At 39.3% G+C, this 17,784-nt stretch overlaps 1 protein-coding gene across 6 annotated transcripts; it reads right to left on the minus strand.

Moving 5' to 3' along the window:
* Positions 1-835: 835 nt before the first annotated feature.
* Positions 836-16,610, minus strand: LOC311437743 (astacin-like metalloendopeptidase). Of its 6 annotated transcripts, none has more exons than XM_084521400.1 (12): positions 16,286-16,610; positions 15,681-15,767; positions 13,619-13,643; positions 12,546-12,683; positions 10,986-11,103; positions 10,288-10,466; positions 7,050-7,131; positions 6,071-6,198; positions 4,208-4,323; positions 3,545-3,770; positions 2,340-2,458; positions 836-1,750 (listed from the first exon to the last, which is right to left on the minus strand). In XM_084521400.1, exons 1-12 carry the CDS (start codon positions 16,292-16,294, stop codon positions 1,520-1,522), a joined length of 1,458 nt encoding a protein of 485 aa, XP_084377526.1. In that variant the 5' UTR covers positions 16,295-16,610; the 3' UTR covers positions 836-1,519. The 6 variants fall into 6 exon arrangements, with proteins under 6 accessions (XP_084377526.1, XP_084377525.1, XP_084377529.1 ...); XM_084521399.1 differs by having other exon boundaries at positions 836-1,773; XM_084521403.1 differs by having other exon boundaries at positions 836-1,773; positions 15,681-15,785.
* Between the last annotated feature and the right edge of the window lie 1,174 nt (positions 16,611-17,784).

The following is a 17,784-nucleotide window of genomic DNA, read 5'->3' on the forward strand; positions in this document are numbered from 1 at the left end:
CATTGCTGCTTCACATGTTGTTCATACTCCTTTTCTGAATGCATGAACATCAAAAACATTGAACATGGATGGCCTGATGTAGAACCCCACATCAGACCATGGGAAGAGAAATGTAGTAGTACTCAAGTTACAGTGAAAGCTGTCAGCATTGAATATTTAAAATAAGGACCCATTCAAGTTTGTATACAATAACAATTGATATGGGGGTTGGTTGTACCTCCTCAAAAGTCAGACACAGGGGGAAGAATTAGATTTTGTGTCCAAAGCTGAGGTTAAGATCCCAGAACTTAGTTCTCCCCTCTTCCATGAGCATAAAAAATCTGCATTCCAGGTTTGTACAGAGAACATATATCTATAGAAGGAAATGAACTGTGTTGAACTGCAAGGCATACATTCTATGCTGACATACAAAAAGTTACTGTCTTTGAGGTTGGGTTCTAGTTCTTATGAGCTCTTCATGAGCAACAGTTGGCCACCTTGCACATCATGTCTTACTTTTGACAACAATAGAAGGAAGACCAAAGCCATGTCTGCTGGTTTTCACATGCTGAGGCTTGTTAAAAGTGAACTCATTTGCCTTCTGGCTACAATACAGGTGTAGCCCTCAGACACTGCTTCCAAATGACTTGCCATACAGCAAAAGGAGCATGTACCACATTCTACCATATCAACATTCTCTGTGTAAAAGCACGATAAGAGGAAGGCATTTTATTAGCAATGTAAGGAGACAGCCGTAGTGACTATTCCCAGGTTCATCCCACAGCCATCTTCCCCTTACTTCCTGAAGCAAGCTTGCATGTTAACTGTTCTGAGGTAAATCAATTAAAAAAGCAGGGAAGAAAAACCCATTCCTTTTAATAGTGATGGTCAAGCCAGAAATAGAGTTCGGTTTTCTCTCATGCTGCTGTTACTACATCCTCCAAAAAAGGTGCCAGTCTAAATAGGAAGCCAAATAAAATGAAGAGTTTACATAGTCAGATGGGAGCTCATAGGAGCTACAGGTATTTGTTGCCTGGTTTGCATAGTGCAGGCAAGCTCTCAACCCTTCAGTCCACAACTTATCAAATATCCTTCTGAGGGTTAAAAAAAAAAAAAAAAAAAAAAAAAAAAAAAAAAAAAGCATAAAAAGCAAAGCATTACAGATCCTAGGAAAAAAAAGTCAGTGTCATTCAAGATATTCTTGGCTGCCTTCCTGGCACTAGAAAAGCAAATTACCATTTTATATGTGCTCTTCACAAAGGCATAATTGCAGTAAGAACATTTACTATATTTTAGCATCTTACAGTTTGGGAAGCCAAATTCTGTAGCCATATTCTTTTTTTTTTTTTTTTTTTTTTTTTTAAGGCAGTTCCGAACATTATAAGTTATTGAGAATTGGCTTACGTAGTTTGTTTTGCTATTCCATTTGGTCATGTAACAACAGCAATGGGATTACAATAACAAAAAGCTTAGAGACTCAGAAACAGTGACTAGTTGGTCTCTTTCATTCTTCATTTTGCATCTCCTGTTATGTACAGTACTACCTATGAAATGTGTAACTCATCTTGAATCCGGGCAACTCCCAAACTGTATCACTGTGAAATTCAACCAGCACAAAATTCCCAGTGGAAGTGAAGTCTGCAACCTTCTCTGTCCCACAGTAAGGGCCAACTGCAGGTGATGTAGGTTGGCTTCCATCATGTATGAGCAAATAGTCGTAGACACATCTGTCATTAACTTCCAGCTCAAAGAATAACATTTTAAGAGAGATCTGGAGAAAATACAACAAAAGCACTGTTTTCAGGTTATACCATTTTCTCTTACCTTTTGTAAGTAACAAGCAGAAATAGTTTAAATTCCTTATGTACAAGGTACTGCTTTCATTCTATGTCTGCCACATCTTGATCTCATACTGTAATACAAATTAATACCAACTTGTTTGCTTAGTTCATCAGCATTTGGATTGAAAGGAAAAATGAGAGACAAGTATGATGCTTTTTTTATGCTTTAAATTCTTTTCTCAAGCAATACAAAAAACAACCTGTGCAATGTGCCGGTTTTATAGTAGGCACTCTTACCTAGAAATTATTCTTAGCAAAGCCAACAAAGTACAAACTAAATTCATAAAAGTCTCACATGTGTAAAGACTTTCCCTTGATGATCACCTCAAATCAAGACCCAGCATAAGGTCTTAAACTGAATTTGTTTTCAGATTTTCACTCTGAGAATGTCTCCTCCAAAAAAAAAATAAAAATCCACCAAAACACAACACACCATTGCAGCTGTTGTTCTCTAAGGCAAAAATAAATTCCATTAGAGAACACTACTGCAAACAGCAAAGGAATTAATCTGTGCCTTACCTTGTATCCTACTGGAGAACTGATAACCCAGAAACATGCTCGTTTTTTGGGGTATTTATTGGGATAATTTGGAGAGGTGATGACTCCATTTGAGTCTCTGAAAGTATCTCCACAATTCACTTAGTAGTAAAGGAGAAGAAACAGAAAGGCATGTTAACAAGTATTTTGACAGTAAAAGTAGTGAGCTTGCTTGTACTCTTTTGTATTTTCCTCAAGCCAAGAGCATGCTATTATGAAAATCTACTGCTGAAGTAGTTTATTTCTTTATGTTTGTATCAGCTGTATTAAAACAACAAAAAACTTTCCTGCTAAAATAATTTGGGAGGTCAGGGAACAGCTGAATCTAAAGCTATACTACTTTTACAATGAAATGTTACCACATTACCATAGCATCCTAATGGGACTACCTTACTGCACTTCCAGAAAAGAATTAGGTTAAGTATTTGAGATTGCATTATTGAGCTAGTTCTAATGCAATCTAGAAATTACTCCATCAAGCCGAATGCAAAAAAGTAAAAAATGATACTAGAAAAGTACATCTTCAATTTATGTTTTAAAAAGTTTGCAGTTTAAGTTGAAATAAGGCAATAACAATACCCAGTTACTTGGTTCAATGCCTGAGACCTAAAATCATGTCGCAACACAACAGAATTTTATCCAGCAGTTCATAACGCATTCTCATTCTTTTAAAACAGACACCCCTGAAGTGAATTCAGTAAGCACTGAGTGTCACATGACATAACAAAAGCCTTTTATTTGGAAAGTGCAAGTTACCCAAAGTTAGGCTCTCTGGTTGCTTAAAACATCACAATAGCTTGAAAACCATACGGCCCACATCTTGACTTTACTTCTCACTGGTGCTATTTCTCATGGAGTTCTGCAGTCTTTTTGCTTGCATTGCTCCTATTAGTCATCGTATTGTTTTTATTTAAATAAATTGTTATAAAGATGCAAGGAAGCCTAGCTCTGAGAAAAATGCGAGTGGGTACTCAGGATTCCTAACATGACAACCATGCAATATCCTGTTTTGTCTCCTGCTAGCCTTCAGCCCCATCACTGCCTAATCCCTTGTGTTACTAATACCCACTGGGGATGCCAGGAAAAACATGGAAAAACCTGCTCTGGTGTACATGCTTAAAGTTTCAGTTCTTCCATGCAAATACTATTAGTCTTGTTCTCCAAGTTCTGTAAAGGAGTGTTCATACCCCTGCTGTAGGAGGCTTTGAATCCTGTGGCCGTAACCGTCTCATCAGTTGCAAACTCTACCAGCATTGTAGATCCAGAAGCAACCACGGAAGGTAGCGGCCCCTTCCCACAGTATTTGTCCAGCAAGACAGGAGAATTCTTGCTGTTTCCATTGTAAACCTTTATATAGTCAGAAGAACAATCTGAGGAGGTTTGGAGATCAAAAGCCTCAAACTGCAGGAAAATCTTAAGAAACAAGAAAACAGATGTTGGTTTACTGCTATACACAGGGAAAGACTCAAACCGTCTAAATTACGAAGTGATCTAGGCATTTCTGTTAATTTCACTATCCACATATCACAGAAATTTGACTTTCTGTATAACGAGAACATAGAATTTCATCTAGTGTCCCTGCTACTGAGCCTCATAACAGATGTTTGACTATACCTTATTTTTAAAGAATCACCTATTCCTAACTGGATAAAAATAAAGTTAAATAATATATCTGATGGTCTTATAAAAAGTCTTATGAAAATTGTTAAGACTTTGTTTTCATTTGCTATGTTACAGAATAAATGTCTTGTTCCCTGAAAAGGACTCCTACATGCTAGTCATAATAATAAAATAATGCTGTGTAGTCCTGACACTGTGGTTCAAACTTTCTTTCTCCTATTAAAAATTACCTTACTCCGACGAATGCGGATCAACCACAGGCAGTTGCTATTGTTTGGGTATGGGGATGGGTAATTGACAGAGGAGAACGAGCCTTTGGGTTTTGGCAACACGGAGCTACAGCAATCTGAAGGGAAGAACCAAACAATGCTGAAGAGAATGAAAACTGAACAAAAGTCTTCCAAAAGCATCGGACAACTCTCTTCAACAATCATCATCAGTTGAGATTGTAAAAAAAAAAATAAATAATAATAATAAAAAGTACCTACTTTAAAAACTATTCAAAACCTGTGAGCAAACTAAAGCTACTTAAAAGGGTAATTAGCTGCTTCAGCTACTTTCTTTTTGAACAGGGCTTCACTCACACATTTCAGTTTACTACTAAGAGGCCTGGATCTTTCATGAACTTGCTTAACCTCAACCAATAGCAGTTTCAATTATATCAGTGCATAAATTCCTGTCAGCAAATGCTTGTGTATTCTTACATGTATGCAAATTCAAGCTTAAAGCCAGATTCTGTCAAAGCAGAGATAGGAATGCGCACTGGAGGAATACAGTAAAAGAGCACTGAAGTCAGGCTAGAGAGTTAGTGATTGGTATGCAAAGAATGATCTCATTTGTCTGTTGTCTTTCTATATATAGTCTTCATTAGTTCATTATTTAACTCTCCAAACTACAAATTATGAATAGATTACATGCAACCATAGGAACTTATGACATCTTTCCCTTGCTCCGTACTTTCCCTGAGACAACTGGACTTTTGTCAGTTTCCACTTATGATAGTTTTTATTAATTTCTGTGGTTTTTGTTGGTTTTGGTTTATCTAGCTTTTCTTCCCAAATATACAGATTAATTATGTAATTACATAATAGTGGTATTGACATGTGATTCACCCCCAGCCCCACTATCAAGAATACATTATGATGAATACAATTAAATACTTATTATTGCTAACTTTGAGACCATGAGAGACACAATTAAGTTGAAAAGTTGTCTTACTTATATTTCAACTGAGAAATCATCTCTGAGAGGGTTTCATCTATACCTAAATACTCAACTGAAGTAATGCTGATTCCTTCTGATTATTGATTATTTATCTGAGCTCTAACATAATTCAGAGCAGAATTTGGTATGCTAATATTCAGACAGTAATAGTGTTTCCTACTGTTCTGGTGAAAACCAATTGAATAACATCTCAAAAATGTTAAATACTATATAATTCAATTAGCCTATGCACTGGGAGTTGGTGCAAAAACTGTGCATTGCAGGGGAATGTTCAGTGGTTTACTTACATTGGTTTGTGCATCTCTGCTGAGGATTTCCTGCTCTAAAGGAATGTTAAGTATTTCTAGACCTTATGGTACCACAGTGATGAGTAAGAAATTGATGGAGGCAAGGAAGTAGAAAACTACACAAAAAGGCAAGGGAATTCCCCTCAGACATGTTCTAATAAGCCATACTTCTAGCCCTACAGTCAGATTTTAATTGAAAGAAATCATAAATTCACTGGCACTACTGATGAATATGACTGAACTTTAATCATGGCTGTTGATCACTCATATGCTTTGCAACGTTCAGAGCTTTCCTGAAACAAGAATCTGACAGCTGGCTACCATGATCGCTCATGGATTTTGCTTTTGTCAAAGGGCAGGGACTAGGTCAGCATAGCTCAATGACAGTGAATTACTGAAAGCAAATTTCCTTTTACAAGAAGGCTGTATCTTGGCCACAGAGACAATTCTGTTCCACATACATACCAGCACTCTTGTAGGGTTATGGGGAGATGTACTGTGGGCTGATTTCCTTTGGGGGATGTCTGATGGTGCCTACAGGCATCAGCCAGGTAAGGATTCACACTATCTTCCTGCACTTACTGCACTTGTAGAGCTTGTTGATTTTAGCCACGTCCAAGTTACTCAGCCCTTCTCTCTGTCCAATGGGTACTGAAGGGTTAGGGATGGGTACAATAGTTGGTTTCCCAGGAGTGCTGGAGAAGTCATACCTGTAGAAATAAGGCACATTTCTAAATCACTTCTATTAAGCAGTGACTCACTGCATGATCATGTTGATGAACCACACAGAACTTCAATGGGAAGGGGCAAGAACCTTCTCTAAAGTCAGTTAACCTTCCATGAAGAAAAACTGTGGTAACCATTTGGGCACAGCAATTGAAAGCAAGGAACAAAAAATGCATTGTCCTAAGAAGAGCTTTAACCAGTGCCCTGACAAAATGAACTGCATCCCACCTTCATGATTCAAGAGGCAGAAAATCAACAATAGTTCTGTCACAGTTGCTAATTATCTGCTATCTGTGAGGTCCTGCCTCCTGATAAACAAGTTTTATTTCACTGTCTTCTTCAGAAGTTGTTTCTTGTTAGTGCAAAATACAGAAGATACATGCTACAGGCTTGTATGTTATGGAATAAATGCAGCCTTGGTGTTTCTGGATAAATAATTTTCAAAAGGCTGCCTACATCTTAATGATGTAATTTTTTTTTCCTCTCTGCACCCAAATATTGTTGTCAAAATTATTTCATTTAGAAGTAACTAGTTACAGCCCATCATAGATTTTGGAACTGTTTTAGCTCAGTGACTCAGATGTTGTAATATAGCCGTGTCAAAGACCTCTAGCAAGAGGCACTAGTACAGTGACAAAAAGCATTGTTCTTTCATCTATCAATATCAACTTTGTTTTCCAGGAATACTGCTGCCAAAATATACTCTCGTAATTAGATCTATTAACTCAATTTTAAGTGAACAGCAAAAATCATTCCCTGCACAAAGTATTTCCTTCTCTGAGTATTTGCCTTCATCTGAGCACATCCTTTGAAAGGACACATCAAAAAAACTTACGCGCCGTAGTGCATCACAGAAGAGTAGTCATAGGGAAGGCCCAGATTTTTGGACTTCACTTTTCCAAAGTTCCCTTGTTCCCCTGCAAGGTGAGAGAGCAATGTTTCAATCAGAACAATATTACTGCTGTCAGACACTGCCTGCTGTTATAATCAATATGACTGCTGTCAGACACCACCTGCTGTCATAAGACTAACTTAGGATACAAATCATCAAGTCATTACACACTTACTCTCACTGGATCTTGTGTCTTCCAAAACAACCAGAACTGTCTGAAGCCCATGGTAGCCTATTTCCACTGAATCTGGTAGGTTTCGGAATATAAACTGAGGCAAATAAATCAAAGTTTCAATATAATTCGCAAATCCAATTCCATTCTCCAAGGAAATGTATTAATCTTTCCACCTAATACATCTCTCCAACTTCTGATACAGAATGAGTGTGAGACCACAATAGAATGGTGTAACAGGCAAACCTGGTCCCTAAGTTATCAGCTGTGTTCTGGCTTTGTCTCTGGTCAGCAGACTCATCAGCAGTGACTACAGCCAAGTGACACGACTTACATGAAGCAAGGGCACTCAGTAAGATCAGTTAGAAGCATTCTATCCAAATACAGCTGCTGAGCACCTCATTACTTCATCTGCTTAGCCTTAAAAACCACCTGTAAGAAAGCATTACATTGGTACAGGACTGGGGCCCAGAGGCAGACTAGAATTCATTTCCCCTTGCATTAATTCTCTAGGTTAGGCACCAAAGCTAGTCATCAAGTCTCCCGGGACAGTCATGGGAGAGAGAAAGAAGCGCAGTCAGAGGGAGCTTCATCCCATTTTAATACAAAGGCACCTGTTTTCTCTCCATTGACTAGAGAGCATTTGAATTTCACCCTGGGTCTCTTGTCCATAAGACAGGTAATCAATATCAGAACAGAGAGCTGAATGCAGTCAGCTTAGCCTGGAGGTTGTATTCCCTAACCACTAAGCACTCCCTCCCAGTTCAACATCTGTACCTTCATTATTATAACTAGTGGTTTGTAAACAAACCATCTGGACAAGAGTTCAGCATTGGACACTTATCAGAAGATCATCCTATCTGACTCTTGAGTTTGCACAACTTGGCTGGCAAACTTGCAATCAGAGCCAGTCTCTTCCAGTAATATTCGTCAGTGCTGGTCCCAGTGAGGGCTAGGAAATGCAAAAAGAAACTTCAAAATCCTAAATTATACAAGATTTGTGAATAAACATGACTTTGGAGCTTTTCATAGCCCAAAAACCAAGTTAAAGCTCAAACTGGTTCTCATCAGCACTGGCTTTCCCTACTATTAGGTTTTTATCTCTGTTCCTCTTATCTACAATACTGATTCCAGAAGAGCACAGTGAAACATTTAAACATATGGCTACTGTTCAGTATGTATGTGCTTTGCTGAACTGTTTTATTTAAAAAGGTGTTAACACCAGCCTGGCTGGACAGAGGTGCTGCCAGCAAACCAGAATCTGCCTCATCACATGCTAGAGAGATCTAGTTGTCCAGACCTGCACAAATGTAGGAACGTAACCCATCTTCTCCACTAAAATCTACCTCTGCCAGCATCAGTGTGGTGATTCAGAAAACTGAAAAGGAAGCTCTGGCTGTAGGCTACGAGTACAGTTTTGTTCCCAAGAAGTTTGTGAAAAAACAAGCTGAGTTTCAAGTAGCTCAGTGGACAGTATTTTGACAAAACAGAGAATTAGGATGGCTTCCAAGGTGAATTGAGGGGTAAAAACAAACCCAAAACATCCATAGTAATGCAGTCTTAGCAAGAGAAAAGCAGATTATGTGGAAGAACTGAGAACCTACAGAACGCCTTGGGGTCTAGTTCTGCACCGAGGTCAGGGGAATCTGCCATCAGCACTGTTAGCAGCACATTTTTATGTTAGACTAGCAGCCTTTATGAACATGACTGTCTTTTGATTTCCCCTGCATATCTTTGCCTTTTTTTTCCCCTCCCAACAGGGCTTCTGCTGCACACACTGCATTCTGCCTCCCTTGTCACATCAGTCTTCTCAGCCCCTACTCCTGGTGAATGCTGTTAAAACACTGAAGATATTATCCCCCTTTTTGCATAGTCTTGTCTCCCTCTTGTTTTCCCCCCTTTCATCCTTTCAACAATACTGTGCCCAAATCAGAGCTTGGTTACATCTGTATACTTTAGGGATGATGACATCTGAACCTGTAGACTTCCTCCTGCAAAACTGGTGTAAGATTTTACTTATATCTTGTATCTTTGGTACAACTTTGTTTTTAACTCCTCTTTCCTAGCACATCCTCTACTTTCCAAAATGACACCCCCTTCTTATACAAGAACAGCATAGAATTTATATCAAAATTATACTGTAACACTCAAGCTGAAACCTAAATAAAGAACAGTACAAATGGAATTCACTTAGGATATCATGGGAATAGCTGAAAAAAAAGTTTGGAGAACAGTGTGTTAGGAATTTGCAATAAAAACAATCAAGTTCCTTCTGGAGAAAATAGATATATTCAATTTTCTAATGCCAGCTGAAAATCTTATTTGCTGAAAAGACATTTCAGAATCTGTTATTCAATTGTCCAGTCTCATTTATTATTCTTTATTTTCTATAATTTATTAAATACACTATTATTTTATTACAAATGCAAGTTGTCCAGCTTCTGTAGCTGTCAGAAAAATGGTTCTTTCAATCTTTTCTTCCCCTGCTTTCATCCTCCGTATCACTTTCTCACTTTCCTTTCCCTAGGACATCCTACCATTCTCTTCCCTTCTTTCCTTAAAGCCAGGAGCTCTCTATATACCCCATTTTCTCAGTACATAGATTGTGGGCACACCCCCAAACTACTTCTATTGCATTCCTCTCCCTAAATAACATTTCCCATGTTTCCCCTGCTACAAATTCACCAGTCCTGATTGCTCCTCATTGCTCCTTCTCATGGCAGTGAGAAGGATTGTTTGCTCTTCAAGAAGAAAATATCAGTTCTTCCTTGTGTCATGCTGGTCCCAGAATTTCCCACATGCTGGTGGCTGCATGGGCTGTTATTCTCTCTACATCAAGTCCTGTGTTCTCATCCACAATGTAGACTACATGCCTTCCTCTGACTGCTAATGCCAAAACTTCTGCTGCAATTCAGCCAGCTGCTAATAATTATTTGCACTGCTATTCTCAGAAGTAACATTCACGTGTATATCTCAAAGTGTTTTTCTCTTAAGATTTAATGGACCTACCTGCCATAATGTGTTCCCACACAATCTTGACAAACTTGTCCCGATCGCTCCGTGCCTGTTCATGGATGAAACCCAACGCGTGGTTCATTTCATGCTGAATTGCTCCTTTATCCATACAGCCGTTTTTCATCAAGCCGACTGCTTGACGTCCTCCAATTTTTCCAAAGTAAGACCAGCAGCTAAAAATAGGCAATCAATATTAGGCAATGGTTGCATTCAGCAAATACAAAGAAATACATATACTGACTAAACCACCAAGGGCCTCCAGATGTGCAGCCACAGAAAGGGACCCAAATAGTCACTGGTGTGAGATACCTTGCCTACTGAAAGCTGCCAAACTGAAAACACAGAGGGAGAAATAAAGTCTTTGTGATAAGTTTTAAAACAGTAAAATGACTTTATCAAACTTAGATGAAGCAATTCAAGTAGTTAAGCAAAGTACCTGAAAGAATTATACTTCTTTCTAAATTCTATCAAGAATTATATCCCATTATATTTAATTAAGTCCATGCACTTATTTCTGCAGTTTATTAAGTTATATAACTGCCAGCATAGCTAAAGAAAAATGAAAAACTGCACCTGCTCTCTCAATCTTGACTCTTAGGATAAGAAGAGCAATTACTCAAATTCAGACCAAAACAGAAAAGAAGCTGAAAGACCTTTTGGGTGCTTCCAAACCTTGGAGACAGGGAGCTTACCTCTGCCCATGTTCAACATACACATAGTCTGTTTCAGTAGTACGATTTACAAACTTGACGCAAGTCAACGTGGAGACCTCTTGTAGAGCATCAGCAATCCAAGACCTCTCTATCAATGCTAGAATGAGAAAGGGCCCAGGAAAGGTTTTCTGTTGTTAGTTAATCAAAAACAAGGTGCGTTAACAGGGTGCATTCCCCCAAATCTCTACAGCACTCTTTACATTTTTATCATACAAGTATAATCAGAAAAGCTGCACAGCTTTCAGAGATCTCCAAGTTGATTAGACTTTGAAGGGGTATGTAACAGTTGATAGAACTGTTACGGTTGTTAGAGCCAGCCCTCAGCCTTCCACTGCAGGTAGCTATTGGGTGATGGAAAGCAGAAATCTGACATAGTTTTCTCTGTTTAGACAGAGCAGAAGAAAAAGTTTCAGATATAAATAATTGGATTAGAATATCCCAGATGAGCCATCTGACCTTAATTAAGCATGGAAAAAACAGCTTGTTTATCAGAGGTAATGAATGTCTGCCACACACCCCTTGAAACCATTTGAGACAGTGTTCGGAAGCTCAGAAGCTCACTGTTTCTATTCAGGTACCAAATATAGATGGGAGTGTTTATCTGCTTTTGAACGTTTTGGCTTCCTCAATTATGAATCATCTATGACTACCTTTTATCTTAATTTCCTCATCTTTAAAGCGTGGAGAGAGTGAGGCAGAGAGAATGACTGTTCCCTAACCACAAGGCCACGTGCTGCAGCGCTGGAAGCACACAGAGAGAGAGGCAACCTAGATAGGACTGGGCTTTCCTTACCCAAAATGAAAACACAAAGATCCCTTTCACCAGAATGGGAATCAGGCCCAGACTGTATTTTGTTTCCATACCAGTTTCCCTCAGAGATCTTTTTGAAAGGGTCTCTGTGAAAGCTTCACATGAGGAAGGTCCCAACAGGGGAGAGATGAAGGACGCACACAGCCAACGTGAAACTTTTGTGAACAAAATTTTCTAGATTAAGGCATGCTGCAGCCTTTTCTATTCAGACAAACCTATTGACTGACCCCAGAAAAAAAAATGAAAAAAAATATCTAAGGAGTTGTCCTTCATTTTTGCCTCCACAGGATTTCCAGTGCAGGAATGTTTATTTCTATGAGATATTTGAAAGAAAAATCGCAGTGTTCAATAAAGTGCTTCTAGTGGTAATTTCAAGAAACACACTCATAATGTGAACAAATTATATTTTTTCATCTATACTTGCTAAATGCCAAAGTGCATTGTAGCTAGCATTTGTAGCATTGAAACTAGTATTTGGAATTAAAATTAACTAACTGGTATTTATATAACAAGTACTGCCCAAGTAACCACATTTTAATGTTTACGCCTAAAATATTTGGAGTCTTTGCCACAATCGTGGGGCCAAGAGAATAGCAGAAGAGACGTGTTGCTAAGTTCACATTTGGACTAAGATTCCATTCAGTGCATGACACAAAACTATAAAATAACAGAACATACAGACCAGAAGATCAGTGCTAACTTTACAGCATCCATATGCATACACTTACAGAAATCAGAAGAGATGTTAACTGGAACCTTGACTAGTCCATCTTGTGACTTAGGCCATAAACAACTCTCACAGTTAATTGCACTGCGTTGTGCTCTTCTCAAGAGGATGTCTCCTTCATGCACAGCTATTTCACTCTCTGCCAGATGAAGAAAATGAACATGCAAGGCACTTAGAAGGCAAATAGAAGTACAAAAGGGAGATAAGAGGTATGCACCAACCAAGTTTTTGTATGTTTGAAAAATTTTTCCGCTGAAGCTTATTTTTCAGTCATTTGAAAAAGGAATAGTGAATTAAGACTGAGTCTAGCATACATATTGTGCTAAAACTGATCAGGCTTCCATTTTTTTCTGGATAAGAAAAACTGATATTAGTATAGGTGTCATAGTGCAGCTGTAATGAGAGCAGTGACTACATATATTTTAACTTAAGGAGCTTTGGGAGCCCTTCAGAATGGAAGGCTGAGTACCATAAGTTATATATATTATATATAATGTTCTCTTCATTAGAGCTTGTGGAATTAAAGAAATCATAAGTGATCTCCGAAAAAAATGGGATGAATCATACGAAACAATAGACTATTTCTGTCATGCATACGGAATGCATGCTAGCTATTAATTTCCAGGTTAGCTGTTAATTTGACATAAGATATTGCAACGTGCTCATCAGTTCTGACTCTGAAATACCTGGCATATGTTTCTCACAGACAAGAGCATTGGTTATTATGCCAAAAATGTACAACGTCTTGGGTACAGCAGAGGGTGAAGTGACTTATGCCACATAGTAAATAAATCAAAGTCAGAAGTATTCTTGTTTGCTGAGGCTACATGTGGAAAAGAGCATTCCATATAATAATTACTCAATAATTCTTCTTAATTTCTTTATTGTGACAGTATAAAATAATCAAACTGACTGCAACTTTAAAACACGTCTGAAATTTGTGAATTACTTTCCACTGATGCTGAAAAACATTTTCAAAGAGAAAAATATACAAAATAATGAGAATAAGGTATAGAGAAACAACCCCCCACCAAAAACTGCTCTTATTTACAGAGTAATTACAGTTGAACTCACCTAAGTCATTGTTTCTTGTAGCTATCTGCAAAAGAAAAAGTATATCTTTTTACACATGCTTATCTCCATAGCAGAAAAATTCTATAATGCAGAGTCACAGCAGTAAAAATGTATAACTAATTTCAAGATAGCAACTGAGCAGCAGTAAGATCTTAGCATCTCAGAGCAGGGACACACCTGGACAGGTTTACTTAGTACGAAGTTACAGAGAAATGCTAATTGACTTGGCAGAAGAAAATACTTCATCTTCAAGTTTCTGAGATGATCTTCTCTGCTCTGCAGCTCAGTGCTCAAAGCTGTGGCTAGCTTACTTGGGACAAGTTTTATGGGAAAGCTGCTGTTAACAAGTGTAACAAAGTTAGACAACAAGTAGTAGTTCCACAAAATAAACAAGCTGCGGGACCTCAAGAGAATTGCCAGGCTCTCATTTCTTATTTATCTTCAGAGAAAACAGAGGAAGTGGAGCAATAGGAAAGAAAATCCAGCAACCTTGAAGTGACTCATCTTTAAGAAGAACCCATGAGCCGCTGCAAACTCCCTCACTGCTGACCTAGGGACAGGATATCTGGCAGCAGTCTGTTTACAGCAAAACTGAATGTCAAGGAACTCTTTGATCCATCCATACTGACTACCTGTCCTAGAAACTCCTTTGCTTGCTGCCAGGAGCCACCTTGCTTTGTAGAGAGCAGCTGTCAGCTTGATGCTTGCGTGCACAGCTCTCAGCCAGGCATTGCTGGCCAGGAGCAGTGAAAACGTGTTGGAGCTACAGCAGAACTGAGTGTTAGCTGGTTCCCCCCACCCAGTACCTCATCATGCGATATAGTCATCACTGGCAGCGACTGTCTACTGGAAAACCACTAGCTCCCTGAGTTTTGCCTTCTCACCTCTGTGACAACCTCATTCTTTTGATGTCCAGGATTGAAAGAAACCTAGAAAGATGGGGAACTCTAAATACTGGAAAAGGAGCACCGTAAGAACAAGCCACACAGTAGGGATATTTGTATTGAAACCATATGACCACCACAGGCAGGCAGATGTTGCTTTCTCATCCAAGCTTCAGTCTCTGTGCAAATATCTGGTGCTATAGAAAAACCTAAGGATGTGCTGCAGTGGATCTTTAGGTAGCAAAGAAGAAAAACATGAATTTTGCCTCTGCAGACGTTTCCAAGGAATCTACGTGGTTCACAGCAGGATTTGGTAGAGGGCACCCTTCCAGATAGACAAATGGGCTGCTCCTTAGTTTTAATATCAACTAAAATCTTTCTAGCAAAATTCTTAAATAAAGCCTTGCTACAAATATTTTAATTTTACCATTCTGATAGTTTGCTCCTAAACTTTCTAAAGTATTCTATGTTTCTGTGACTTGCAGAATTAATCTAGTTATAATTTCCACATGGAATATATTGCAATTAGGTGCAAGCATAAAGGACCCTTCTTGCCCTTGGCTGATGAAATTCAGAAGCCCTCATTAGTTTGTTACACTGGTAGCCAGAGGTCTTCCTGTACAATTCCAAGCAACCTCAGTGTCTACTCAAGAATCAGGTGGAAAAAAAGGCAGGGGGACTCAGAGGAACACATTTCTACTGCTACACATCACAGAACGACCAGGGAGAAAACAAAAGTTATTAGACAATAAAAGCAAGAGAAAAAGATCAGATCACTTTGCAGAGCCTGAAGCTGGGTCAATGCAGGTGGGACAGAAAGGCCCTTTGAAAATCTGTCATGCATTTTTACATATCCATTTCAGGCAAGGCTGTAGTACTTTACTGACTCCAGTTGTAGACCACAGACCAAAATAACCCAAGTCAGGAGACTTACTGTTGCTTACTTCATTTTCCTGACTGACAAAAAGAATTGGGTATTTCTCAAGGCTACTTAATTGCTGAAAGTCTTAGATTACCTCCTGACTTAATGCATTATCAGCAGTTGTCTTGTAGATACAAATTTCCTTTTTGATGCTGCTTGTCCATATTATCTAACTTTGCATCTTTTTTGATATTCTGCCAGAATCTTCAGGACCAAAAACTTGAAGATTATCTGTCCAAACAATTTGACTACACACCTGTAATTTGTGTTCCTTCTCCTGTGTGCCCTCCTTTTTTCTTACACCATCTTTTGACATGTCCTTCTTAGCCACAGTGTCCTTGAGCTGCCAAGTATGTTATCACTGCCATTTATTAAAAATTGTATTTTGTTTATCACATTCTTAGTGATTTTTGTTTAGTTTCACCTTCACTCCACAACAGAGAATAAGCAATGAACCAGAGAGGACTGACTAGCCTATAGCTTCCTTTGTTTCTGATAAAATCTAATCTAAATCCAAACCTGACCTGAAACCACAAACAACTGCAAACATCTTCCTAATGCTTTTCAAAAGTCGTTTGGGCACGTAACAGAAGTCCTGATCTAATGCTGCTCTCTAGTGGCTTGCCATTTGTGTAAGTGGGACACTTTTTCAGGAAAAGGTCAGGAACTCCCTATCATCACACATAACCTGTTCACTTTTTTTTCTGTTTATACAGCTGAAAACAGTAGCTGATTCCTGCAGAAAAAGCTTGTGACTATGAAATGCCAGTCCTGTAATGTATGCTGACAAGTGATACATCAGTTTTGGCCCTGTCTCAGAACTTCATTTTAGCATTTGGAGCTTTTTACTTCACTACTCACCTTCTCCATATACTTTATTTTAAACCCTGGGATTGATTTTATTGATGAGTCCTCCTAAAAGCTTTTGGAAAGTTTATACTAAAGATCCCAAATACTTTTGCGACATCACACAACTTCCACCTTGACTTCATGTTATAGGTCATCTGTCCCATTCCCCCATATACCGTGCACGCAAACAAGGCAGCCCATGGACAAGGTCAAACAAGGTGTTAAATTACATCCAGAGTCCACCCACAAACAAAAGACAGGAGTAAGGCTAAAGACAAAAATACATAGGTGCAAGTTGCAGCAAGGAGACCCAGAGCAGAGGTAAGCACTCCTACAACATAGCCCAAACAGAAAGCAAGGGCCCAGGCCAGAGGTTAAATGGAGCCCTGGGCCAATGGCAGAGGCTGTGGGTGGAGGCCCCAGGTGGGGCTGGTTGGGGGCCATCAAGGTCTATTGGCAGTGTCCATCTCTGACATTTACAGCATGTTGCACCAGACTTCCTCATTCCCTGCGTCCCTAGTGTGGACTGTCCAGGGAACACAACTGCAGGTTGGATAACTACATTCTCAGGTTCACCTGCTGGATCATCACTGACTTCTTCAGAGCCATGTTGACTCAGCCTCGACATAATATTCATCCCTGTGTCTGCTGCTTCTGTTTTCCTTCTATATTTCTTCTAACCATGGTGCATGAGCCAGCACAGGCAAGCAGAAGAAACAACTGCAGACCCACGGCTAAAAAACACATAGATTTATTTTTGTTACCTTGCCAGCCAAGGGTTCCCCGAAGCAACACCCAGAAGAGACACAGGCACCACCGAGCTCGGTCCATACTGGAGGGTTGCTGACCTGCCATGGGTTCGTGCAGGCATGCTTTACCACCATGCTGTGATCTTAACTGGGCTTTTTGATCTTCTCCATACCAAGGCAGGGAGATCAAGCATGTCTGATAGGGCACCTCTAAAATCTACCGAATACCTATGTTACCTATACACAGATGTGCTACTTGTCAAACACACAGAGGATGAACAGTAATAGGTATGATATATGTGTTGTCCTACATTACTACTCCCCAGGCTTTACATGTTCCTAGCTGCAACGTTACTTACCGTATTTACAATCCCCCCTGCCAATCTTTTGTTTCCATCCCATTCTCTTCACCAGTCTTCTGGTTGGTGGGGATATCCCATGGGTTATCCCAGGATAACCCACTCCTCCCAACACACAGATATTCAAGAAATACAATCACTCATCCTGGATCCTTTTAAAAGTTTGACTGTACTTTCCCATGGCTTGGGCACAATGGGACTTCAGCAGCAGTTACCCACTTTGCTCAGCAGCTAAGCAGTTTCATAGGAGAGTTGCCTCCTGTGTGAGCATCACCTGATATTTCCTTGGATTCAACCCTTTTAAGGAATGATCTGGTTAGGAACCTTCCTGCCCTGCTCTGTAGTCAGTGTCAGCCTCAGGAATGCACTGCTTTCTGGCAATAACCTTATCTTCCCCGAGAGC

This window comes from Aythya ferina (genome assembly GCF_964211825.1).
Source record: "Aythya ferina genome assembly, chromosome: 5".
NCBI lineage: Eukaryota > Metazoa > Chordata > Aves > Anseriformes > Anatidae > Aythya > Aythya ferina.

Excerpts from the sequence above, each read along its gene's own strand:
- LOC311437743 (XM_084521399.1), bottom strand. Across the intron at positions 3,771-4,207 it reads TCCGCATTCGTCGGAGTAAG|ATTTTCCTGCAGTTTGAGGC; the intron begins GTAATTTTTAAT and ends TTGTTTCTTAAG. Across the intron at positions 2,459-3,544 it reads CAAAGCCTCCTACAGCAGGG|TGAATTGTGGAGATACTTTC; the intron begins GTATGAACACTC and ends TTTACTACTAAG.